The sequence below is a fragment of the Callospermophilus lateralis genome, chromosome 13 (genome assembly GCF_048772815.1).
Source record: "Callospermophilus lateralis isolate mCalLat2 chromosome 13, mCalLat2.hap1, whole genome shotgun sequence".
Classification (NCBI taxonomy): Eukaryota; Metazoa; Chordata; class Mammalia; order Rodentia; family Sciuridae; genus Callospermophilus; species Callospermophilus lateralis.
In genome coordinates, this window is record NC_135317.1 from 49,899,028 (window position 1) to 49,925,296 (window position 26,269).

At 43.9% G+C, this 26,269-nt stretch overlaps 1 protein-coding gene across 3 annotated transcripts in view; it reads left to right on the forward strand.

Moving 5' to 3' along the window:
* Positions 1–26,269, forward strand: part of Frmd4a (FERM domain containing 4A) — a 287,644-nt gene that overhangs the window by 109,022 nt on the left and 152,353 nt on the right. For all 3 annotated transcript variants that reach the window (XM_076831358.1, XM_076831357.1, XM_076831359.1), the window contains exon 2: positions 7,658–7,723. In XM_076831358.1, the coding sequence (XP_076687473.1) occupies positions 7,658–7,723 (66 nt within the window). The remainder of the gene's footprint in view (positions 1–7,657; positions 7,724–26,269) is intronic.

Here is a 26,269-nt window from a genome sequence, read left to right on the forward strand (position 1 = left end):
GCCATGAGCCTGGGAGAAGGTAGCCTTCAGAGAAACAGAATTTAGTCTTAGGATTGTGGGGGTTGGGGGAAGAACTGGATCTGGTGAGGTGAGGCCAGCTCTCAGAGGGTTTCTCAGCCCTGTTCAGACAGTCACCTTTCACAGACATTAGTGACAAGACACAAAGAAAGAAGGTTTTTACAGCCCCATCAGGGGTCCCTCTCAGGGCCTCTGTTTACCCAGGCTCCTGTCCATTCCACTCAGGAGTCTCCAGCTACTCTTCCTACCTTTGCTGTCCTGCCAGCCTCTGTTCAGATTGCACAGCACACCCTCTCTGATCCAAATCCCCAACTCCCTTTTCCTTATCAGGATTGGTCTCTACTCCTTTCCCCCTTCCCTCTTCAAATAATAATGATAGAAATAATAATAATGCAGTACTGTGTTGAGTAGGATTAAGTCTATCGTCAGAGACTCTGGTTTCCATAATTGCAGAACCCAGGCCAGGGTTGAAATGAAAGCCTGCTGTTGTGTTGTATCAAGGTGAATGTATTTTAGTGCGTCAGCACCCACCGGTGGCCTTATTGCTCTGTGCTCCCCGAGGTGGCATTCAGGCGCACGGCGGCACCACTCTCCGGACTATGTATTTGGATCTCCCAGTGTCCATTTCCTCCTGACCATTTAGTCAGAGTGTTGGTTGCCAGACACAGAGAGGGCAGTTGTCCACTCTGGCCTCTGGGTCAGTACACATTGTCCAAGCCTTGGCCTTCCACATCTGAGATGCACCTGCCCAACATGGGCGCCAATAGCTTGTCCTCAATTAGGATGCTTGATGGAGAGATGGGGAGCATCCTTTCCTCCCCCAGGTCCCACAGCTGAGCTGTGGGTCAGGGTTTCCCACCTGAGGGGTCACCCAGACACCATCAGTGAGGCCTCCTGGTTGTCCTCCCCTCTTACCTGCCTGGCTCCGTGTCCTGTCTTCTAAACTTTAGGCCAGAGACTGATTATCAGTGTTTTTTGACACTTGGCCAAGCAGTGTCATGTGGAGAGGATGAAACTGATCGTCTTACAGGAATTGTGCATTGAATGCATGCAGCTACGGGGTCCTCCTATCAGTGGCATCAGGGCCCCTTAAATGCAGCAGCCCTCCACTGTCCTGGTGCCCTGAGCACAGCCCATGGCAGCATAGCTTCTTTTTTGCTTGATTAAATTTCCTTTGGCTGTAGGCAAAGAGAAACCCAAGCAGCAGCTTTTCGAATCACTAGAAAGCCTTTACCAAAGATCCTCCATTAGGGCACTGACCCCACTTCCAACCTCATCCAAGGCACACACAGCAGGTTGAGCTTGGGAGAGAGCGTTGCCCATTCAACCTTTATGTTACTTTGCATTTTCATGTGAATTTGTTTCTAACAGGGCCACTCAAGAATTTTCATCTGGGTTTTATAAACTTACAGCTATTTTCTGCCAGCCTCAGAGGCTCTCGTATGTGTGTTCTGAGTGCGGAGGAGTCAGCATAATGACAGAGGTGGAAAAATTTGGCAAAGGTCATGGAGCAAGACAGGGACAAGGTCAGTTTCTCTGAAGGAGACTTCTGATGTGCAGCATGTGTACTTCCTTTCCTTCCACTATCATCTGATTTTTAAATGATAGCATTTTTTTTGAAGTGAGTTTGAGATAAATCAGGCCAAGATAAAATGTATCAAAAATGGTCCCTATCCATTTAAACGTTAATGGTTCTGAGCAGAGGTCTTTTTACCCACTATAGTTAACCTATTAGGGACACGGTGCAAATTCACAGTGGAAAGGGAATGCACTGAATATTTCTAACAAATTTTAAATGGCCCAAAGTCCTCCTTATCTGCATATTTGCCATCAGCTGGAATTCCTGGAGTTGCAGTGAATGAGCAACTCCTCATTCATTTCCTCCTAGGTAGGAAGTGCCCATGATTATTGAGATTCTGTGATCTTGCAGCTTTTGGGTACCTAGATTGGTCCTCAGGCCTTCAGAGCTGAGAGAGGAATGTGACACTTTTGAGGTGACCCAGAAAGCTGGGCTCCAACAATGACTTGTACTTGGAAGTTGTAGTCATAGCCTTGGAATTTCCTTCAGAGCCACAGAACAGCCTGGGTCAAAGGGCAGATTGTGAGGTGCTGTTGTAATGCATCCGGCATCCTTAGTGTAAGGAACCCTGTGCAGGAGGGATTGCCATAAGAAGCAATTCTCCATGTTTGGGCTTGGCTTGGATGCTTTTGAGCTCTGAATTTTTGGTTTGATAATAAAGTTTCAAAGATGGCATTTGGGGTTATTTAGCGTCTATTGGTAATTTTCCTAAATAAAACATGTGTTGGAAATGTTCATTCTTCATTTTGTGTCATCCTGAGTCATTAATATTTTTTTATTTTATCATCTCATAATTTTATTGTCAGAAAAATAAATGTGAGTCACAACTCAGAAACTTCTTTTGCACAGAAACATACAAGTAGGCATGTGGTAACCAAGTTAAAACTTTTTTGCAGGCCTGTGGGCATTACCCTACAGAGCTATCCTCATGGCTCATCCCCTTCCCCATCCTTTGCCTCCAGCATCTTAATCACAACAGTTGCAGTGTAAATTAGCCTCAAGACACTGAGAAAATAGAAGAGCAACATGTGTCAATTGACTATTTGTTTCAGTTTTTATTTACTTATTTTTTATTTTTTGCAGTACTGGGGATGGAACCCAGGTCCTCACACATGCTAGGCTAGCACTTTACCACTGAGCTATATCCTTAGCTCATTTTATGTATTTGTTTGTCTGTTTTGAGACAGAATCTTGCCAAATTGCCCAGGTTGGCCTTGAACTTGAGATCCTCCTGCGTCAGCCCCCCAAGTAGCTGAGATTGCAGGCACGCTGCACTCTGCCTGGCTTAGTTTTGATTTTAAACCATGCTTCTTTTTTTTTGAGTTCGGAATCTGATACCTTCAAATGGATGTGTAACCATTTGTACAATTGCATTACATTTCTACAAAAATACTACTAACAGCAAAACTAGGATTATTTCTTCAGAGCTCTTCCTGCATATATGTATACCATGGTATGTAAATTGTTTGGTGAGGAGCAAGAAAGGAGGAAGACATCTAAGCAGTCACTAAATCTTAAGACAGAGAAAAAGTATGTGGTATGGATAAAAAAAGTGATAATAAGAAGCATATGAAAATGGAATGGACTTGGCTTTATATTAGAAGAGAAAACATTCTTAATAAAACATATCTGAGATTTTCTCACTCAAAATGTTATAGTGTCTTTAAGAAAAAGCTTGCCAAACATTGAATTCCATTACCTTCCATATCCCTGCGAGATGTGGGCAGAATGCTTTCAAGGTTGCTGTGCTGTGGCTGTTGCAAATCTGAACCTCAACTAGAAAAAGCAAATCCATACCCTGAACTGGGCACCCTGCACCTCTCCCTACAGAGTATTCTGAAGTCACCTTTTAGGGGTGTCATCATTGCTATTTATTTATTTGCTATTTTCTCTAGTTGTTTGTTGATTTTTTTTAAAGTCATGCCCCAAAGAGGAGACTCCCCTGTCACATCTGAGCAATAGTCCCTTCACCGTTGGGATTGTATCAGGCTGACATGGACAGACACCCTCAGGCATGGGTATTTATGAACCCCCCTTCCCAGCTTTTGTACTCCAGGAATCACTTCCAGTCACAGTTGGCTACCTATTAATTCTCTACAGACAGAGAATGTGTCAGACATTCAGTCTTGAGTATTTGGATTGGGTGACAACTTTAATTCTCATTTTTAAATTCATAAACTTGATTTTACATGTTAAAAATAGAAGCCATCTAAGTGAATTGGCTGAGTAAGAATCTTGTCAGGCTCCATTTCCTATGCCTGACTTCAAACATTCTCATTCATCTTTCTAGATAAAGTTTCTTTTTCAGGGCTCTTTTAACTTGCGGGGCGGGGAGGGAGAAAAGGAACAAGTTGAAAAATAATATTTGGGTGGGAGTGGGGGGGGTGAAGAGGAGCCACCCAGGAGTCTCTACCCTAGTACATCAACTATTTTGATTTTGCCTTCTAATCCCCATCCATTTGCATGACAATTTTATTGGCTGCTTTATAGCACTCACATTGTTTCATGTTCTGCTATGCCCACTTAGGTTAGAATCATATGTGTCTTCCCTTACTGATGCAGTCCTGATGATTAGGAGTGTAAGTTAACAGCAAAGTTGGATAAATTGAGGTGGACACCTCACTTTCAAAATTACTCTTTTCCATATATATCCCTTAGAGGCACAGAGCACTTGGCAGGCCTGTGCTTGGTATAGAACTTTTTTGCAGAATATGATTTATGGTTGGGATGGTAGCCAGCTGACGTCTCTGCAAAGCCTTGTTCTCCAAAGGATTTCCTTTGAGGGTGATGCCAGGACTCCGATTGTGCCTGAGCAGCTGAAAATGAAAGGGGAAGAAAAAAAAAAAAAGCAATATTATTTTACAATTGTTAGTATTCAGAAGAACTTTTCACTGTGCCTGGCAACCAAACAAAGCTACAGATGTCTCCTCTTTCTCTGTCCACACCCACGAGGATGAACCTTTTCTGAACCTCTGATGAAAACAGGGAACTCCAGTCTTACTGGAGGATGGAACAGCAAATGGTGCACTTTGAGAAACAAACCCCAGCCGTACTGTCAAAAGAAGGTCGTACCTTGAAAAACATCATGATTCAAACCCAAATTTCTGTTCCAGTTTATCCCTCTGGACCAGTTTCCTGCAGGCAGATTTTGCTTTCCACAAGGGAGGCATTAAAACCTGGAGCATGCTTGCAAAATCCCAAGGACTAGATACTAACATCTCCAAACACAGCACATAAAGTGACATTATTTAACTTAATGAAAATTCTATTTTTTTAGATGAAAATAAGACCCTTGGGGTAAAAGTTTAAAGTGTGAACTTTACGTGCATGGAAATATTTTTTAATTACTGTGATTAAAACTTTATTTAATGGGGTATTGTCTTTCAGATACCAAATTGTTTTCATAAAATTTGGTAGAACCTGAACAAATCATTTGAAAGCAGTGTATACACTCAAACTTTTACAACATAATGAAGCTAAAAACTTTGTGTTTGGTAGATGTGAAAGACAAGCAGCCTTTCTTGCATAAAAAATCTTCTAATCCTTGAGTTTTGGGGAATTATCTCAAGCCTGTGATAAATATATCTTTTTAAATTTCAAAATAATATGAAAATTGGTGGAACCACTTTCCTTCCTAGAACTTCCACTCTATTAAACTTTCCAGTGAGAGCTGAATTTCTGTGACTCCAGAATTTTATCCAGAGTAGCTGCGCAGTTGCTATTAATTGCCCAACTGAAATTTGAAATCAGCTTTTTGCACTTTGGTGTCTTTTTTTTTTTAAATAAATGAATCATTTGTACATATTGGTATTGCAGCACAGATTTTGGTTTAATTTAAAATTGTAATGACTTTCATTGGACTTGGTAGTGGATTGATTGAAAAGAAGTAATTTTTTTTTTTTCAAATTAAGTCACTCAGTTAGGACACCTACTATGTGCTAATAGAACTTTGAACCTGTTTTTCTACTGAAGCAATTAATACCCAACCTTGTGTACAAAGAACTTTGCATAGAACCCATCTCATGTCCATAGCTGTGTGTTCTGGTTTGTTTGTGCAAACTGGTGAGCCTTTGGGCTGAAGTTTTACCTCATTTTTAGCCCATTTAAGTCTTTTTGTTAGAGTGCCTGTGAATATGTGAAGCTTGACTGCTGAGTTGTTATAGCCTAAAATCAAGAAGCATTTGAGATTAGGCTCATCCAAGCAGACAGTGCTGTTTTGTTCTTTTTTTCTTTATTTTTTAAATTTTTATATGTTCTTTTTAGATATATATGACAGTAGAATGTACTTTGACAAGTTGTACATACATGGAGTATAGCTTCCCATTCTTGTGTTGTACGTGATGTGGAGTTTCACCGGTCGTGTATTCACATACGAACATTGGAAAGTTATGGCAGATCCATTCTGCTGTCTTTCCTGTTCCCCTCCCCTCCCCTCCCTTCATTCCCCTTAGTCTATCCAATGAACTTCTATTTCCCTTTTCCTTTAGAGTGTGTTAGCATTCGCATATCATAGAGAACATTCGGCCTTTGGTTTGGGGGGATTGGCTTATTTCACTTAGCAGGATAGTCTCTAGTTCCATCCATTTTGATCAAGATCCTAAAACTGGGGAACTCAGACGTGAAGGGAGCATGTGGGCTGACTGCTTTGAGGAAGGAATAAGGGGATTTTCTCCTAGGGCTCTAGGAGAGCTTCGGACAGGCTCATGGTCAGAGAACGAGTCCTGTTGAATAAAACGCTTTTTCCACCTTCCCTGGAGCGAGTGCTCGTGAGGACTCGTGGCCATGTAGGGAGAGTGCCAGGATCTGCTTATGTGCATCCTTTCTTTTGATTTGCTTAAGGTGACTGGTCACTGGGGGAAAGGTGTCCTTCAAGAGCACTGTTGAGTCATGTGAAATACTGGGCAGAAGGGCAGGAAGGAACCTTATGGGTCATCTGACCTACACAGTGGTGTTGGAACAACTCACACCACTTTGTGGGAGCTAATTGCTACATTTTTAGGAATGACAACAGGGTGCCAGTTGTCAAACATAGCCATTATTAAAATTAAATTGTATAAATTCGAAATTAAATGCATTATTTTAAAAGCCAAGGTCATATTCAAAGGGCATGATGTCTGGATTATTTTACTACACTTTGCCATTATCAGCACTCTCGAGATTATTTATCTGATGTTGGAGAACTGTCCGCATTGTCATAACAGTAAGCTGGCATCCAATGTAGTGAAGGTATTTGTTGTGCAGCAAATCAGTTTATGGGTAGAGCCATGGCCACCTGACATGTGAGGGGCCTTGCTCTTCAGAGGATTGCTTTTTTTGTTTTTGTTTTTGAGGGTGCTGCCAGGGCTCCAGAAAGTGCTACAGATCAGGGCTCCATCCTTCTAGAAAGCTAGTTGAAACCTTCACCAGTGTGCCACAGGCCCAGCCCATTTGTTTCTGTGTATGAGCCTGGGGTGCAGAGATGAACAGAATCCTGCAGCTGGGAACCATCAGAGCCATGCCTAGCCTTGGGTCTCCTGTGCTGGTCTCAGTGCCTTCCTTTCTGGTGACTGCTAAGAGACAGCAGTCCTGAAAGGCATAAGGGACCGGAGTCAGGGTTCTCTATGGACATTATCTCCAGGGCTGTCCTATTATTGATGACAACACTGCAGGGACTCAGGTCATACATGAGGAGAGGAGATGCCTAGCTAACTCAGAAATCAAACTCAGTTGCCATTGGGTGGCCATCTGCTCCCTGGAGTGACCTCACTTATGGCAATATGGTTATTGAATAGAAGAAGAAATGAAGAATGACTAACACCCCTCTTGGTGTATGTTCTGTATATATTGGCTGATTTATTTCATGTTTTCTCTGTGAGAATGTAAGTTCCACAAGGTCAGAGACCTTTCCTTGTATGCCACTGCACACCCAGCTCCCAGAACAGCTCCCTGTTCATAGGAAGTGCTCAGTAAGATTTTCAAATGCATGAACAAATGAATGAAGCAATCAGTCCAGCTTGGGACCCTCTGGCCCTTTGTGTGATATCTAGACTCTCAGTGACCACTGTTTCTTTTCCCTTGTAGATGACGGAGGGCCGTCGATGTCAAGTCCATCTTCTTGATGACAGGAAGCTGGAACTCCTAGTTCAGGTAAATCTTTTCTGGTCGACCTTCAATGTTTCTTCTGAATTTAATGAGATCCAGAGGTTGCTTTAGCAGGGGATGGAGGGGGACGATGTCAACTGGTTTTAAATCTCTATTAGAATCGGTAGGAGAATGGCAGGGACACACCACAAGTTTTGTATGTGTGTTATTTTTGTTCAGTCTGTTTCTGTGGATGCTGTGCCTTGGGCGTTCAAGGCCAGATGTATATCTAACCTATTGTTCCAATCTCTAGAAGAGGAAATTCCACAACTGCCATTAGCTATTCTCTCTTCTCAGAAGGAGTTAACTGTAATGGAACCTAAATAACTCCTCTTGCTGTAACTAAAACTGATTTAGTCTCCCTTGCTCAGAGGGGATAGAAAACAGTTCATTCTTTTCAAGTTGAGCTCTCATAGTTGTGAAGAAAGAGAAACAGTCTCCGTGCTCTCTCTTCCCTCCAGGGGCTAAGTGGTCCCCTTCCTTCCCCCATCTCCTGGGTGGACGTCACCATCACTGGTGAACATCTGGAGAAGCTGAGACACAGGAAACCAGCCATTTCTCCCCAAACTGAGAACACATTGGGGTCAGAAAAGTCAGAGAATTCATTAGTCATCACAGACCCTGGTCTTGTTCACCTTGTTTTTTGAAAAGAGCATTGTTTTTCCCAGAGTCGAAAGAATGGTGATGTTTCTGAATCTGATTTAAAGAGCTTTAAAATCCATTGTTCATCTTCAACTTTTATAACCCTCCTGGGCTGATGTTCTCAAATGTCTGTCTCAGGTTCTGAGGGGGTTGCGTCTTGTCCCCCAGGACATTTGTCATAAAGATGCTACAGTTCATCAGAGGGCTGGAATGTTGCCCACTGGCTCGTTCTCAGAGAAATAGTGCAGCAGAGGGGAGATTCACGTGCAGTCTCCGGTGTCTTGTTTGTGCTGCTTGGATTTAAAAATTTTCAGACTGCAAGCTTTAATAGTTGGTACTTTGAGATTGCAAACTTTTAAGAGTGGATTCTAGGGCTGGGGTTGTGGCTCAGCAGTAGAGCACTCACTTAGCACATGCAAGGCCCTGGGTCTGATCCTCAGCACCACATAAAAATAAATACATAAAACAAAGGTATTGTGTCCAACTACAACTAAAAAAATACATATTTTTTAAAAAAGTTGATTCTAAAGGTATTATAAATGCAGTAAATGAAATAGACAAACTAGGGAAAGACTCATAATCACATCACACTAATTCAAATACTGTTCTCATTTCGGTGCATGTCTTTACAGCATTTTTCATATTTATATTTTTTGCATGGTTGTAAGCATAATAGTTGTATGGTTCTAAATATTTTCTCTTTCCACTTAATATTGTCCTTTGCTAACATTTCCCAGCACATTATAAATTGTCATCTTTGTTAAAAGATGCAAAAATTCCAGAAATGGATATAATATTATTATCTAACCATTCACCCATTTGGGCACTTTTAAGTATTTTTTAAAAATTATTTTTCCACTATTGCAGGTAAATGCTGTGATGAACTTATTGCTGTGCATAGAGTTATCCCATACCTTAGATCATGTCCTTATTAGGTTAGATTCTGTGGCCTCCAGTCTTGTTAAAAGTCAGACTTGTGTTTGGATCCGAGTGAATGCAGCAATATAAGTTGAGTAAGACCTTTTTAATCAGCAGAATCTCTCTATGACCCACATCAGATGCTTTGTATTGTTAGGAATTAGATGAAGAGTTTATAGGTGACATTATTAGCCTTGCAGATAATGTCATTCCCTGGCTGGCCACTGTCAAGAGTGCTGTCTCGGGTGTGTTTTATAGGCTTTTCCTAAATCCATGCTTGGGGCCTTAGAAGGGGGCCATATTCTGGGGCAGGAAATGAGACCTCGAGTGGCAGTCCAGTTACTGTGCCTTGGCCCTGGGAAAATCTGAATGGGGCAGCCAGGGTGGTCTTGAGTCACAGAAAACATGTTTAGTTACCGATGGGCACATTTGGGAAGAGTCGTCCTCAACCCTGCAAAATCAAGAAGATGTTGAACTAGGTCAAGCAAGAGGAACCCGGGCTCCTGTCGCCCCTGGACGGAATGAATGCTCTTTGCATGTTATTCCCTCTTCCTAGAATGCTTTCCTCCCCCACCCAGGCCTGGCTAGTTTCCATTCAGGACACTCCCCCACCTACCCCCAAGGCTTTTCCTGAGCCTCCCACCTCCCTCCCTGCATCTGGGTTTTAGCTACTGCTGCCCTGTGTGTTTTTTTTTCTTTTTTTTACCCCAATGGGATCAAGCCTTGTCACCATTGCTTGTTGACTTTTTCCCATTTCCCAGAGCCCCCAGCAATTTGAGGGTTGGGTCTGCATCTTGAGATCCTAGTACCCAGGCCAATGCCTGTCACCTGATGTCACTAAATAAACACTGATTGAATGAAAGAACGGGTGAACCTTCAGGTGCCTCCCTATTGCCTCCTTTAAGGACCTCTTGCCATAGTGCCAACTGCTTGGCAGAGGACTTGTTTAGCACACATGAAACATTATCTGTAGCTAGGTGCAGTGACACACACCTGTAGTCCCAGTGGTTTGGGAGGCTGAGGCAGGAGGATCGAAAGATCAAAGCCTGCCTTAGCAACTTAGCGAAGCCCTCACCAACTCGGCAAGACCCTGTCTGTAAAAGAAAGAAAGAGAGAGAAGGAAAATAGTTTTTTTAAAAAAAAGTGTGTGTGTGTGTGTGTTTATGGAAAGATTCTAGGGTCCACTGTAGAGTGGGCTTTAGCAAAATTTGGAGACATAAGGTTAAAACTAATGGACAAAAACTAACTAAAATACATGAATTTTATTTCTCCTCGATAAAGTTCTGTTGTCCAGCAATATAAGGCAGAATCTTAGGCCAGTCCCTATTCTAAAATTTACTTGGACCATTTTTGGGATTTTTAATAGCACAGAACATTTTGGTATTTTATGTTTGTAGGGTGATAACTTTTAGAGTCATTTCTACTTTAGTCGACAAAATATATTAAGTGTTGAAAGTGTTGTTAAGAATGATTTCAGGATTTTTGTTGTAAGCCTTGGACTAAGCGGTGCCTGGTAGGGGTGGGGAGAGTTGGAAAAGGGACCTTAATTTTCCTACCAAGCTTTGTAAGGTAGAGAGGCAGGTTTGGAGGTTTGTCTCCCGCAGAGAAGCAGTTTCCAACAAGGTGACTGCATTTATACAAGGTGACCAACCGAAAGACACTTGTAGGAATGGCAGAGGTGACAGGTCTAGTTTGTAGCTCCTAGCTAGCAGGCAAAGAGACTCATTCACGCCTGCATGCAGCTTCTCAGAAGCAGGAGCCTGTCTCCAGCATAAATACCGTGGCATCAGCAGCTCACTCCCTGGCTGGCCACTGTCAAGAGTTGCTTGCCTTCCGGAGGATTCTGGGAACCAGCCAGCCTCGCAGATAATGTCATGCAGTGGTGTAATCCTGACCACTCTGAGCATAACAATTTCCTTTCTCTGGGTTACAGAGAAAAGCAGTAATTTAGTATTTAATGTTTACTCTTGACAGCATTTTGAGATTACTATGTGAAATCTGTGCTTCCAAAGCCCGGATTGTCCCCAGCAAATTGCACATTGCCTATAATGGGGGAGGGCAGAAGGTCAACAGTGCACATACTAGGGATTAATCCTTAATTCACAGGCAATTTCCTGACACCTGTGTCTTTGCCATGTAACTCCTTATGTCCTTAAATTCCATTAAGAGCAGCTGAAAGGAAGGGGTGACTATTGAGGAGCAGGCCATGGGTGGGTGGCAGATCACACAGCCAGGTGGCCGTTTAGCTCAGTTTGCAGGCAGTGTCTTTTGCTCTGTCATCTGAAATTATTTCACCAGTTCAAAATTTACTCAAAAAGCCTTCATCAAAATGCAAGAGGCCAGTGTCCTCCGTGTCTCTGAGTTGACCTCTTCCTGAGTCTTACGTAGCCAGAATAAGAGGTGCCGGGTTTGCTTAGTGTTAAACTCAAATTCTCAAGTCTTGTCTTCCTATGGATGCTCCTTTAAAATGTTTTTCTTAATTTTTTTATATGAATGTGTATTTGGAGGAGCATTTTGAAAATAAACAAAGGGTGATGTGCTTTAGCTGTACTAAAAATAATTTAAGGAAGACTTTGAGAAGAACTTGCAGACAGAGTCAATAGGTAGACTACTGGAAGCTGTCCCTAGGGAGGGTTCTGGACTCCTTCTCCTGAGTTTCTAAAAAAATAAGATGGATTTTTCACTAGAATGGAATGACTGAGGTATGGCCCTTCCTTATTAGGTTCCCTGGAGGCGAAGGATACTGTATGACATCCTGTCTTTTAGGAAAACAGGCCAGTACGAGAAAAGGAACACTTGCCTTCTTCCCCTTAGACTCTCTTGTTTTACTGCTTTGTCCGTCACTTTAAGTGAGTGGATATTATTCTCCATTGGCCAAGAGTCCTCCCCATCCCACAGTCTGCCAGGCTGTGTAAGAGGCTTCTCTATGATGTGAGAAAGTGTTCTAGTTCCAAGCTGCCTGAAGATAACTGTGTCCCTCCCCTCTGACCCAGTCTCTCAGTGGCCCCTGGCAGGACGTTGTAACGGCCACATCTAGTATTATAGAGGAACAAAGTGTCCCCGGGATTCTGAGAAATGGAGCAAACTCTTAACTGGCATTGTTTTTAAGAGAATTAATGATAACATCTAGACAGCTGCAGAATATGACATGTTCTTCCTAGTCCCTAAAAAGTCTCGGGGACAGAAGCATCAGGAATGATCTAAAGCTGGGTTGTGTGGGACAGTAGCCACCAGCCACAGGTGGCCACCAAGTGCTCCAGATTTGACGAGCACAGATCAAGAGGTGTTGTAAGTAGATTTTAAAGATTTCATACCAAAAAGTAAAATGCCTTATTAATAATGTTTTATTGATGATTCCATGTTGAAATGCTAGTATTTTGGATATATTAGAAAATCTATACTTAAAGAAAATATATGCTTAAATTAATCTCACCTGTTTTCTTTCTTCAAAATTGCCATCAAAAAATTAAAATTGGGGCTGGGGTTGTGGCTCAGTGGTAGAGCACTTGCCTAGCATGTGTGAGGCACTGGGTTCTATTCTCAGCACCATGTAAACAAATTAAATAAACAAAATAGTTATTGTGTCCAGTTACAACTGAAAAAAAATTAAAATTGTATATTGGGCTCACTTTGTGGCTCACATTATGTTTCTGTCGAATGATGATCACTGAAGGATAGAGAAAATAATCTGAACAAGAGAAAAAATTATGAACATAATAGAATCATTAAGGTTGCCCAGAATTTATATTGCAGGTCCAGCACAGTACTAATTACATTTTATAATTCTTTTTAGAGTTTATGTGGATTATATCTGATTAAATCCTTACAATAACTATGTGAAGTAGGTGCTATCTCAGATAAGCAAACAAAATCACAGAGGTTAAATAATTTGCTCAAGTTCACATAGTAACTAAAATGTGCGTCTTGAGCTTGTGGTTTCTAGTTTTCTTTTCACAGCACCATAACAGGTGTATACACTGAGCACCTGAAACACCATGCAATTCACCTGTAATTCACAATTCACAATGCAATTCACCTGTGGGTGCTTGACTGGCCCCTACCACCTAGTGATAGGAATTAAAGACTTGAACTTATCTCAGGTCTATAACTGAGGATGGGTGTACCCAGGCTCATCTCATTCCTTTGAACTCAGTTCCTCATATCCAGGGAAGATTTAGACACAGGATGCACAGGACAAAGGATTTTCGAGTTGTGTGTGAGCCTCACACTGGCAGATGTGAAGAACCTTCTAGGGCAGTAGATGATATAATTGTATCCTTCCCTTCACTCTTCTCTGACAGTGACACTGTGGTTATCCCGTAGGCTGAGATCATATGGGCTTTGAACAAACCAGCACTGAGGACAAAGTAAACATTTCTAGCCTACTAAGGCTAGAAAAAAAAAAAAACGTATATGACTTGAAAAAAATATAGAACTCTAATAGTGCTGCATAGAATAAATTAACAGACTTGGGCTCTGTCCACGTGGGCACACACCTGCATACACACGCACTCTCACCTGGCCTCCTGAGCCACTTCCGTGCTGAATAATCTTCTTTTGTAAAACTACAAAAGGAATATTTTCTACTAAGTAAACCAAGAATTTCCCCAAAGCACATGTTGCCAAAAAAAAAAAAAAAAAATAGAGTTGATTCCCTATCTTCACAACTGAGCAGAGTGGGCAGGTGGGCTCATCCTGATTTGCTGGCTGGGTCATCTACTGAAGCGTGATCCATGTCTACCATCTGCTCCTGTCTGCGCTGAATTCACCAAGTTACTGTCTCAGCCAAGGCCTAAGGCGCTGTGCTCAGAGGCTGAGAGCAGACAGAGGGGCTCAGTGTTGTAGACCTTCTGTCCGGGACCTCCCAGGCCACCAGACCACCTCATCAAATACGAGCCGAAGGGGAGTCGAGCGAGCAGCACTGCGCTGGGCTGACCTCAAACTTCAGCATGATTGCCATCATCATTTATTAGGCTCCTCTCTGCAAAGCTGGGCACACCACCAAATGAGCAAAACAGATGTCTTTTTAGCCCCTGGGGGTGGTTGATAATATTTAACATTTTAAATACTATGGGAAGCAAATAAATGTTAAGCATAGATGGATTATGTAATGATAACTCCACATGTAAGTAAAGGTTCATTTAGTGGTATGGAGGAAGAAAAAATATTTCATAATGTATACCAGTTGGGGCAGGGACAAGCAGAGAAATAGTTTCCCCTTGAGGAAGAGGAAGGGAGCTCTGTACATCTCCCTTCTCCAGCCTGGGCCTTTATAGAAAAGTTGGTGAGCTCTCTTTCTGAGATAGTTGAGAACAAAGGCGAATCTCCGTCTCCCTGGGGGCACGTTAGAGAAGGCCAAGTGTCAGAATGCTGCAGATTGATGCCACTGTTTGGGCCTGTCTGCCCCCACCCCAACACACACACCCCCCCAGCTCCAGAGCCACACAGCCAGGTGCAGGGCGAGGGAGGAGAGAAGCCATCTCCGAATCTCCTGCTCCCAGTCTGACCCGGTCCAGGCTGCTGGTTGCCTAGCAACCCTCCTTCTTTGTCCCCTCCCCCACCTCCTCCTCTTGTTTTTGCACCCCATTTCCCTCTTGATGCAATTTTAACCAGATGTAGATGGACACAATACCTTTGTTTTATTTATTTATTTTTATGTGGGGCCGAGGATCAAACCCAGTACCTTATGCGTGCCAGGTGAGCGCTCTAGCAGTGAGCTACAACCCCAGCCCCCTAACCTGTTTTTAAATGCAATCCTCGTAACCATTTGAAATTGCCAATATTTGGCCAACTTTCTCCTCCAAAAAGGGCAATCTCATGTGGCTCAAGTCAAATGTGGAGGGAGATGGAGGAAAGGGGAGGGAAGGCGTAGCGGGGCACCTGCCCTTCTTGGAATGGGTAGTGTTACAGAAAGTTGCTTTCTCTGGTTTTGATTTTGCTTTTGTTTTATTGATGAGTCCATTTTTATGATATCTTTGCAAAACTATTTCCAAGTATCCTCTAGATTTGTGCAGATATGGAACCTCAGGAGATGACCGTGGAACTATTTGCTCCTTGTTTCTGTCTTTCTGCTAAAGGGGCAAGAGAGGGAAGTGGGGAGATTTAAATGAACACACAGTGCAGTTGAGCAAAACGCGCATGGGTCATGGTATCAATAGGGGAAGGTACACAAACACATACCTTCCCCCAGAGGAGGGTTTGGAAATGAAAAGAAAACTGGCCCTGGCCCAGGGTGACAGCAACCTGGGAGCTAACACATCTAGGATTGACACTGGTTTGTTGCTGTTTTAATTATTATTGATTTTGGCACACTGCCCAATTCACATACTAGCTTATTTGGAAAATATCTGAGTTTCTACCACCCTGTTGTGCAGAGCCAATGCCCTCCCTTTGAGCTGAGTCTGTGTCTGGAAGTGATAACTGAGTTTTTTAGGCTGCACACTCTTTGCAAGTCCAGTGATGGGTTCTTCCTCTTCCTAAAATGGGAAGAGTTTCAGTGCTGTCTGCTCTTTAGTGCCTGGGACACTGTAGAGCATTTCTTTATGCATTTCTACCCATGGGTCCTATCCTGTCTTGTCCGGAGGAAATGGAGGGATATGGGGAGGCAGATATATTCATTCTGCAGCTTCCGCTGTGACTTGTCCCACCTAGCCAGAAAAAAAGGGAAGGAAGTCTGGTTCCCAGGAGAGAAATAGTGTTGTCCCTGACAGCACAGGTGTTGGAGGCAGGCAGTGGAAAGTTGGAGGGAATCAAACGGCTCTGTGGCTTCCCCAGAATCTTCTCCCCATCATGAACCGTCCCCATAGCCTTGAGTTGCTGTTTTCCGTTTCCTCGCTCAGCACAGAGCTAACAATGTAGCTGTCAGAGAAGCATGGAAGATTTCCAGATCTTGCCCAAGTCCCGTCCCACCCCTCCTGCTGCCTCCTGGGTCTCCGTAACTGCCTGCACACATGTAATCCCCACTCCACACACTCGCCCACGCACCTTGTCCCTGCTTCTCATCAAATCCAGGCCATTTTCCTCTTGCATTCACTTTGAAATTGAGCCCCGAGTCTCCAAACCAGCCAGGCTTTAGAACCCATGCTCCTTTTTACTGTTCTCAATGCCATCCCACCCTTACATCTTACCAGTTATTTTCCCCCACCTAAGCCACTCAATGGCGGTCCCAGTGTAGGCGTCTCTTCCCTGCTGTTGGCTTGGAGTCCTGAAGCAGCTTCTTCTGGACCTCCCTAGGCCCATGTTTCTGGCCACCCCACTGGATCCTACACAGTGCAACCAGATTGCACTTCAGGAAGGGCTGCTTTACAGCATCTCTGCTCAAAAGCCACCAATAGCTTATCTCAGTTGAATTCTGGTTTGACTCTCATGTTCCCCCACAATCTGCATCTTATAAGAGAGAATATCAAGAGGTGAAGGATGTAGTTTTGCCCAACATGCCCACTCCCTGAGTGGGTCCTGTGGCAGTGTAGTTGCCACACTGGACTCAGCAGAGATGGGTCTGGAAGTTCACCATTCAGGGAATTGCGTTTATAGAAATGGAGAAAAGTAACCATATGACCCTGCTATAGTCTTCCAGACCAACGGTTCTCAAATTTCTTCCAGCTGAAAAATCCTTTGTCTGGTGTCATGTGAACCGAGGTGGTCTGGACCCTACCACTTTTTAACAGGGAGGCAAGCAGCCCAGGACCTTAGCAGACCCCTGTAGGTTTGTATATCACTATTCTAGATAGAGAGCAGACGGTAGAAAATACAACTATCTTTTATGCATCTACATACATTCCTGAATAGTGCAAGTAAATTGAGCTTTACTCATATGAATCATATTTTAAATGCTTTTGGAAATCATACAGCTTAAGTGATGAATCATCACATAACTAATTGAACATTTTGTTTTGTACTAAAGTCTGTTCTAAGAGCTTAATATGTGCCGAGTCATGTAATCAGCCTCTATGAAGTAGGTAGCAATTTGCTCCCATTTTCCATTAAGGAAATGGGAGCACAGAAAGGTTAAGTACTTTATCCAGAGTTGCACAGCTAGTAAAGGGTAGAGGCCCGATTCAAAACCAGGCCACCTGGTTCCAGAGTAAGAAGAGCACGCTGAAGTATGTGGAGAGCACAGGCTCTGGGGCCAGATGGCTTGGCTTCAAAACGTGACTCTGACATTTAGCTGCTCCATGACCTTGGCCAGTTGCATAGCCTCTTTAGCCTCTAGCCTTCAGTGGCTTCTTCTACACACAGGGAACAATAACTACCATCATCCCTACTTGTTCTAATTCTGCCTGTAAACTGATGCTAGTACCTGTGATACACATGTGATTAGGATGAAATGCATTAGAACATGAGAAGTGCTCAGAGGACTCCCTGACACCTCACAGGTTTCTCTTACTGGAATCTGAGGCTCAGGCTGGACCACTCAGTAGCTCTGCTAACCTGGGGAGCCATTTGCCCTTGATGCCTTACCTGTACAAGGGAAATGTTAACTACTTTGTCTGTGGGGCAGACATTTAGGAGACCGTGAAACGCTACTTAATTTGTAGTGCCATTAATTTTGATACTTTGGGCTTCCATATGATTGTGCTCAGGGCTGTTTAGTGTATTTATAACGAGTTCAGCCCGAGTTCACTTGACAAGTGATGAACTGACAGTCCGTCAAAAAATGTCTCAACTGCCAACCATCATCTCCTGGTCTTTTCATGAACACTGGTTATCACTGCTCATCCTTCCAATGACATCTGTAACTCATATGACAAGGTCATGGGGCGTCAGGCAGGATATTTATGTAGAGTATTTGTGCAGAGTCCAGGTAACCATCTAGAGAAGTGGATTACGTTTTGTGCTCCAATTATGTCAAAGCAAGTCAATCACTCATCATTCTTGGGTAAAATAGACAAAACATTATTTGGATGGTTGCATCACAGTATTTTATAAGTGACCTCATCCTTAATGCTTTACGTTAAAATGATACTGAAGCACAATTGTATGCAAATGGGTTGTATTGGCTGTGACTTGCAGGAAGGTGAAACTGGAAGGCAAGTACTCTCCCTTGTAAGCAGAGCAGTGATTGGATTTCTCAGCCCATTACCCACAAACTCAGGTTACCACAAGTTCATGTGTTAACAAGTTTAATCAAGTTTTCTCAAATGAGCCTATATCTTTCACAGCAGTTGCAGTGCGCTAGCCCCACTAGGTAGTGCATAGTGGGTCCTTTTGGAGCGTTCAGAGATTTTCTACTCTATTGGCAGGCTCAGAACCTCGGGTGACTAAGGCTGCTGGAATCCCATCTGTCTGTCTGATTCCCAGGTGAACATATTCTCTGAGGAATGCCTAACTGCTCGTCCAAAAATGATCAAGAGGCTATTTTTTTTTTTTTCCTTTTAGGAAAGGAGGTTTTAAAATTTCACGTGAAACCCTTTAAGGGTGATACAATAATTCTTAAGTTTTAAATTGTTGCTAGATCTTAAGATATATTGCTATGGGGCTGGGATTGTGGCTCAGCGTTAAAGCGCTCATCTAGCACCGGCGGGACCCGGGTTCAATCCTCAGCACCACATAAAAATAAAGGCATTGTGTTGTGTCCATCTACACCTAAAAAGATATATTTCTATGATCAAGTGTGCCAGATGTTGGTATTATAAAATCCTTTATGAGCATTCCTCTACTTTGGCCTTCCTTACTTACAGTAGTGTCAGTGATTTATAAAATACCAAAAAAGAGTATCAGTAGACTAATGTCTTTATATTTCATACGAATGTGTTTTACAGCAGTAATAGTGCTCCCCAGCACCTCCACACTTGCATTTCACGTCATCACATGTGAGTAGCACAATCAGAGACCTGTGGGTAAATCACTGCCTTTCACTCCCTTTTGGACATTAATAAAATGACATGCCCACTAATGAATACTGTGATATCAAAATGCCTTCAGCGCTAAGTGGGGTCCAACAAGCACACACATGTACATTCATGCACTCCCATGCATACACTTGCACAAATGCTCAAACACACTAACATATACAGACTCACATATATACACACTCATATGCTTGTGCACACACATGCACATTCATACATGTACACATGCATGCACACAACACACACATATGCACACACATAGACACATGCACTGTATATATCTGAGAGAGCCGAGAATTCATTTGAATTCCTCATTGCCATGCAATTCCTAGTTCAACCATAGTATTATCACTAAATTGCACTCAGGAACAAGACAAAAATTTGCATACAGTTTCACTTTGAGTGTCATGAAGCTGGGTGCAGCTAATTCAGGTATGTTCTGCAGGCCCTTGGCCTGTGTCCTTCCCACCAGCAATGGTTACACAGGGCACAGGATGATTCCAGCAGCCCCAAGCACCACACCCTCACAGGACAACATCCTGAAGCAGGAAAGGGAGTTTCTCCACCTAACATTATTTGTTACGGAGGAAAAAGCCTCCCAGATGTCCCTCCCAGTACTGAGGTGCTGTGGTGCACTATTACAGTTGTAAAACACACAACTCTTCAATTCCTTTTTAAAGATAAAAAGAAAGTGGGGCTGGAATAGTTTTTCCTCTCTCTTGTTTTTCTCTCCTCTCTTTGGTGCTAATGCAAGACAAGTGCCTGGCCAGTGAGCTCCACCCCTACCCCTGGAATAGCTACCCACCCCCCCAAGTAAGAGTATGAGAAAATTCCAAACATTCAATCTACTTTAACCTTCATATGTATAATAAAAAGGTAAAAAACACACCATAAAATATGAAGTCAGAATGAAGGACAGTCTTTGGAATAGCATATGTTTAAAGTTGATATGCGTCTGTCTTACATTTCTCCTCTCACCGCTGCCCCATGGAAAGTGTGCCCCAGCTGAGGAGCCGGCCATGTGGGGAAGCTCATGCTCTGGATAAAGTCAGATCCAAGTTGGAACCCTGGCTGCCTTTTTCCGTGAATGGTGTGTGGCCTTAGGAAGTGTTGATCTTTATGAAGCTCAGCTTTTTTCATTGCTGGAATAAAAATGGGATGATTACCCTGAAGGATTTGGATGAGAATTAGAGATAATAGAATCGAATACCTAGTCCCTGGAACACGATGTTCATTACGTGGTGGCTGATATCATCAAAAAGTTGGTCAATGTTATTGAATGAATAAGCAAATCAATGAATAGCTAGCAAAGTAAAAAAAAAAAATTATTTCTTCAGCTTATAACCTTTGTCCTCATTTGGAACAAAACAGACAAGTGAACTAGTTTTAATCCAAGCACATAGACCAGATGGTATGCAAGAATCAGGAAGAGGAACCTAGGAATGGGCCACAAGCCCACCCTGGGGGTAATCGTTTGAATTCCTAAAACTCCATCAACACTGGGGTTCAACTGCCCTGAGTACCTCTGCCTTCAAGCACTCAGCTGCAAAATGGTCACTCGGTGACTCACAAAGCCTCTGGTTGTGAAAGGCACAGGCAACACACTGTCACTCACTGAGTGGGTAAGAAGGAAGTATGGCTACAGTATAGTAGTACAATTCTGGCACTGGTCACCTGGAGTTAGCACAGGTTTAAGAGCACAGTCCCCAGGAAGGATGCCCGCTGTGAGCTCAGGGAACTCAGACCACCTGCACTTCTCATCACCTGGATGCAAATTTGGAAGCTCCATGACACCCTTGATTTCCCTGATTATTCACTAGAATGACTCACACAACTCAGGAAGTGTGATACTTAGGATAATTTTGTTACAAAGGATGCATCTCAGGACCAAATGAAGAGCCACAGAGGGTGAATTCTGGGAAGGTCCCCGGTGCATAGCTTCGGCACTCTCTCCTTAGGGAATCAGGGCACGTCACAGTCCCCGCACATCAATGTGTCCACCAGGCAGGGAGCTCACTGAGCCATTGAGTCTAGAGTTCTTATTCGAGTTTCTTAGGTAGCTGTGAGTGATTGGCTTTCTGACATGTAATTGAACCCAGTCTTTAGCCCCTTCCCCTCTTGGGGGTCAGGTAAACAGGTGGGTCACACAAGGCTCAAAAGCCTCTAATCACACGGTGGTTCTTTCTGGTAAGAAGTTCCATCACAAGTCATTTCCTTAGCATAAACTCAGGCTCATAAATAACAAAACACTCCTATTACTTGGAATGTCCCAAGGATTTAGTATCAACCTCCAGGAACCAGGAATAAAAGCCAACTAATTTTTTATTATAAAACAACATAAAAATATAGGCATCTAGATCTTAAGCCTTCGCCTAGGATTTTTAAAACAAAACCAAAGTTCATGCATGAAGTCTCTACAGCTCCAAGCATGAACTTTGACCTTAAACCACTTTTTATCTACTACTGCATCAGTTTTTATCAGCTACTGTGTCAGGCTGTCTCTAGGATTAGGATTTCAAGGATGAATTTGAAAGAACACAATTCAGTCGATAATGGTGACTCAAAATGACCTCTTTAAGCCTTAGAATCTATCTGTTTTTAAAGAAAGTAAGAAAAGAGAAAGAAAAAAAAATAGATAATGATCCACAGTTTGAAAGGCAAATAGGAGACACAAAAACAGTGATAGTATTTGGTAGGCCTGGGAAGCGCGCTATCTGTCCCCAGATAACATAGCAGGCCTTACGCCATCCATTTTACAGGAATGTACTAGTTTTCTGCCTGGGATGAGACACCAGTTTCTCCACCCAGGGAAGTCACTGTTTCCCAGGGCTGGTCTGCTTCTCTGTGGCTCTGCAGACAGCAGTAGCCTTCAGACTCAGTGCCTCAGAGGAAGCCAGGCCTCTGGTGGGGTCAGCGCTTGCTGGCCCAGGTCTGAGTCATCTCTCTGGCATGGAGTTTCTGCCACTCCCTAATCACAGCCACTGTGACTTTCCCCTCCTCTTCTGAACGCACCAAGTGATGCTGTGGACCTGGGGCTGGGAAAAACTTGAACCAAGACAGGTGTCTGACCCAGCCACACAGAAATCTGTGAAAGCTGTCGGCGCTCCATGAGCTTACAGGAGGAAGAACCGACATGGACGCCAAATTCACCAGAGCCTCACCAAAAGCTCTAGAACTTTACACCTCGAGTCCCTTGGGGTATTTTGGTGGGCATTCTGTGGCTGGAATTCTATTGACTGAGGTTACACTGAAAAGAGTCCTTCCTTAGTGTTCTGTCCAGATGAATGACCAAATAAGTGGTGACCTCCTCAAAATGCCTCTGGAAATGGTGATTCTTCCAGCCCAGCCCTGATGGCACTTAATCATGGTTTATCTCAATCATCATCAGATGGCTTTTATTCAATGTCATGGTTGTGCTCGGTATTTTAGGCTCAGAGTAAAGGAAAACAGCAGTGTCTCCATCTCCCTGGAGCAGACGGTCTAAAGAATGGGAGCTCATTGGAGCCAGGTATAGGAACCACAACCCAGAGAGCAAGCAACCCAGCCAACAAGGACACCAGCCACAGGAACGAGCTCACAAGGGTCACTTTGCCTGTGTGTCCTGATTTAGAGATCTTTCTCAGGATGAGTGGAACAGAGGAGTGATTAGAGAAGAAAAGCGAGGCCCGATCTTTCATGGAAAGGGTGGTTTCTAGAGAAGCTAAGTCTACTCTCGTCTTCTGTCTCCTTCAAATTACTCACTGGGAAGGAAGGATGCTGTAGAGAAGCAGGCCACGTTGTTGTTTCTTACTGTCAGAGTCGGGCCCCTGGGCAACGTCCTGGTGCCAACCTGGAGCTGAGATGGGCCTTGAGCCTTAAAGCTGCTCAAGCTGATAAGAAATCAGGGGCTGCCCGTTCTGTCCAACCGTTACAGCAGTACAGTGGTGGAAACACGGCCCCTGTGATCCCTTGTCACCGTCGTGCATTCCCACACCAACTTGCTGATCTATGGGCTGCCTAAGCTGGTTCGTTAAACCAGGTCAGGAATCTTGGCTGGAATTCTTGGCTTCTTGGTCACAGGAGGAACCGTGACTCAGAGGCCTGTCAGGACTCCAGGCCCCTAGTGTCAGGGCTCTTGAGAAAAGTTTTTTTTCCCAGCTCAGTGACCACATTAGGGAAGGGAGAAAGGTGGCAGTTAGGTTGTTTTAAACTCGTGTCTGTGATTTTGGATGCTCCTGTCAAAGAACTACCCCCTGAGGAAACTGTTCCCAGAACCAGTATTTCCAAGAGTGGCTGGAGAGGGTCTGTGTAAGGAAGTTGGAGAAACGCCTTCCCCTATCTTCCCACCCAAGATACAGAGATACAATTGTCTGTAAAAGAGCTTGGCAGCGAAGATCCCTGGTCAGCCAGGCTCCCCGGGCCTCCCTCATCGTGAAAAACCCTCCCTCCTAGTCCATGAACTTCTTTTTTTGTGTGTGGGGGGGTACTGCTCCTTACAATCCACAGGAACCAGGGGGCTGTGTGCAGTGCATTCTGGGAAGTGCCACTTCTGACTCTACAGATCCTAGGTCAGCTCCACCAGTGGCTTGTGGGGTAGATATCTCAGATTTGTGCCTCTCTGGGACTCAGGTTTCCCATCTAAACCACCCCTCCTTCCTTCCCAGGAAAGCCACCAAGATGGAAGAAATGCCATAAGATGGCTTTGAGCTAGGGTGCTGTGTTGGGCAGCATGGTGCTACCAGAACGTGGGGCGAATGTCATGAGTTCCTTCCATGAAATGCTGCTGCCAATTTCTTATAGGGAAACTAAAACCGTAAATACTGTGCTGAGCCACGTAGGGTTGTTCCCCGAGTAGGCACTCCAGATGTTTAGTGATTAGTGAATACGAATAAGAATCTGTGGGCTGGGATGTCGCTCAATGGTGGAGCGCTGGCCTAGCATGCGCAAGTCCCTCGGTTTGATCCCCAACGCCTCAAAAAAAATTTTTAAGTAAAAATAATACAAAAATCTGCAACTGTGTATAAGAAGAATATAAAAATCCAAATATTTACAAGGCATGCTATACATACTTTTGTATGGTTTTAGTGGTTCTTTCTAACAGCCCAGGGGAAGCAGTTGTTACGTCCATTCTACTGTGGAGGAAACAGGCATAAGGAGTTAAGTTGCTGAGCCACACACCTTCTCGGTGGAGGCTCAAACCCAGGTCTGTCTGATGTCAGAGCCTGCTCTTGACATTGTGTTTGCTGTGTGCTGAACAAATGCCTCTTGAAAAGGCAAAAGATGTATGTTCTTTGCAGTGCATCCTAATGGCCTCCTCGCAGGTGCCCTTTGGCAGCCTGACTCTCTGGCCTCAGATAGAAGGCACAGTAGTGACATGTTCCATGCACATTTCCGTCACAGGGAATCAAATGATTTCTGGGTGTCTGTGTGCCACAGTGGGACTGAGGAAAAACTGAGCAGAAAAGAATTTCCGAGGTAAGAGTGAGGTTTCATGTAGTCAGTTGAGAGGCAGGGGGACTTGTTAACCCCATCAGGTTAAAAAGCCTTTTGGTGGGCTGGGGCTGTGGCTCAGTGGTAGAGCACCTGCCTTGTAAGTGTGAGGTACTGGGTTTGATCCTCAGCACCATAAAAATAAATAAATAAATAAATAGGGAGGGAGGGAGGCCTTTTGGCTCTGTCTCCAGCTCATTTAAATCACCACTCTGAGCAGCCTTCCTAGGAACAAGTCCTGTGTCCACACAGGCCTGCATCCCATCCCTTTTTCTGTGGATGTGCTTTATCATCCTGAAAACTGTCCTGGACCAGTCATTTTGGAGACATCGATTTAGCATTTCCTATGCCCAGAGGGATGAAGACAAGTCTCTTCAGAAGTATTCTTTCTAATATCAGGTTTTCAAATTCTGGTACCCTTTGACTATTCAGAAATTAACACTTGAATGGGCGCTGTGGCACCTGCCTGTAATCCCAGCAGCTCAGGAGGCTGAACCAGGAGGATCACGAGTTCAAAGCCAGCCTCAGCAAAAGCAAGGTGCTAAACAACTCAGTGAGACCCTGTCTCTAAATAAAATACAAAATAGGGCTGGGTATGTGGCTCAGTGGTCAAGTGCCCCTGAGTTCAATCCCCAGCACCTACCCCCCTTCCACCCCACCTAGCAAAAAAAGAAATCAATACTTGGAGGACCTAAAAAAGAGCTCCAGAGGTAGGGAACCTGATTTTTTCCCCATTTTTCTTCCTCTTCAAGAAGAGGGCAAGGACAGAACTCATGTTTGCAGGCAGGGCTGTATTTTAGGGAAGACTGAACCAATCTGTGTCCAGAGACTGGTGTCTGAGGAGAACTGGCTTTACCCGGATACTTGGTCTTTTTCAAGCCAGCTGACGCATCCTCCAGGAAGAGAACCTTCCTTCTTCCGTGTGTCCAGTTGGGCTCACCCACTGTGTGTCACAGAGCATCTGTCTAAAGAACTGGGGCCCTGGTGGCCAGGGCCAAGAGAGGGACTCATCACTGCAGATACTTTTTACTGTTTAAATTTTTAGCACAATCTTTTACCACCTTTCTGTTGAAAAACCATTTATGAGTAACCACCATGTTGAGACATAATTAACCTGCATTAAATTACATGTATTTAAAACTGCAGTTTGGTCATCCTGACATACAGATACCTGTGAAGACATCAAATCGTCTCTAGCTAGTTCTACAGACAGAGCTAACAGATCTGCCTTTTCTGAGCCCACCCGGGACTCCCAGCTGCTCAGTGTCCCTTTTGGTTGAAGTTGTTGGTCACGAGAGGCCACAGTGTGGCCCACAGATGGCTGGGCTAGCAGTTTGTCACACGGCATCCATGGGCTTTTAACACAGTAGGAATCTTTCGGGGTTCTTAGAAGGAAAGTCAAGCATCCTGGGTTGTTTGTGTTTTTCTTCTCCACACCTTTCCCTGCAGACTCTGAGCTGGTCTGCTTTGGGTCATGAACATAACACAGGACATTATGCTGGCCCTGAAAGCCCCACAGGAACTGTGAGGGGGAGCCATGAGTTGTTGTTCTCTGGTGAGCCAGGCCCTTAGGCACACTCAGCATGGGTGGAAGGTTTCACTTCTTCTTGGGCGGCAAGACAGGAAGACTGGGCAGGAAGAATGCTAGGAATGGGACTTTTCTACAGGAACT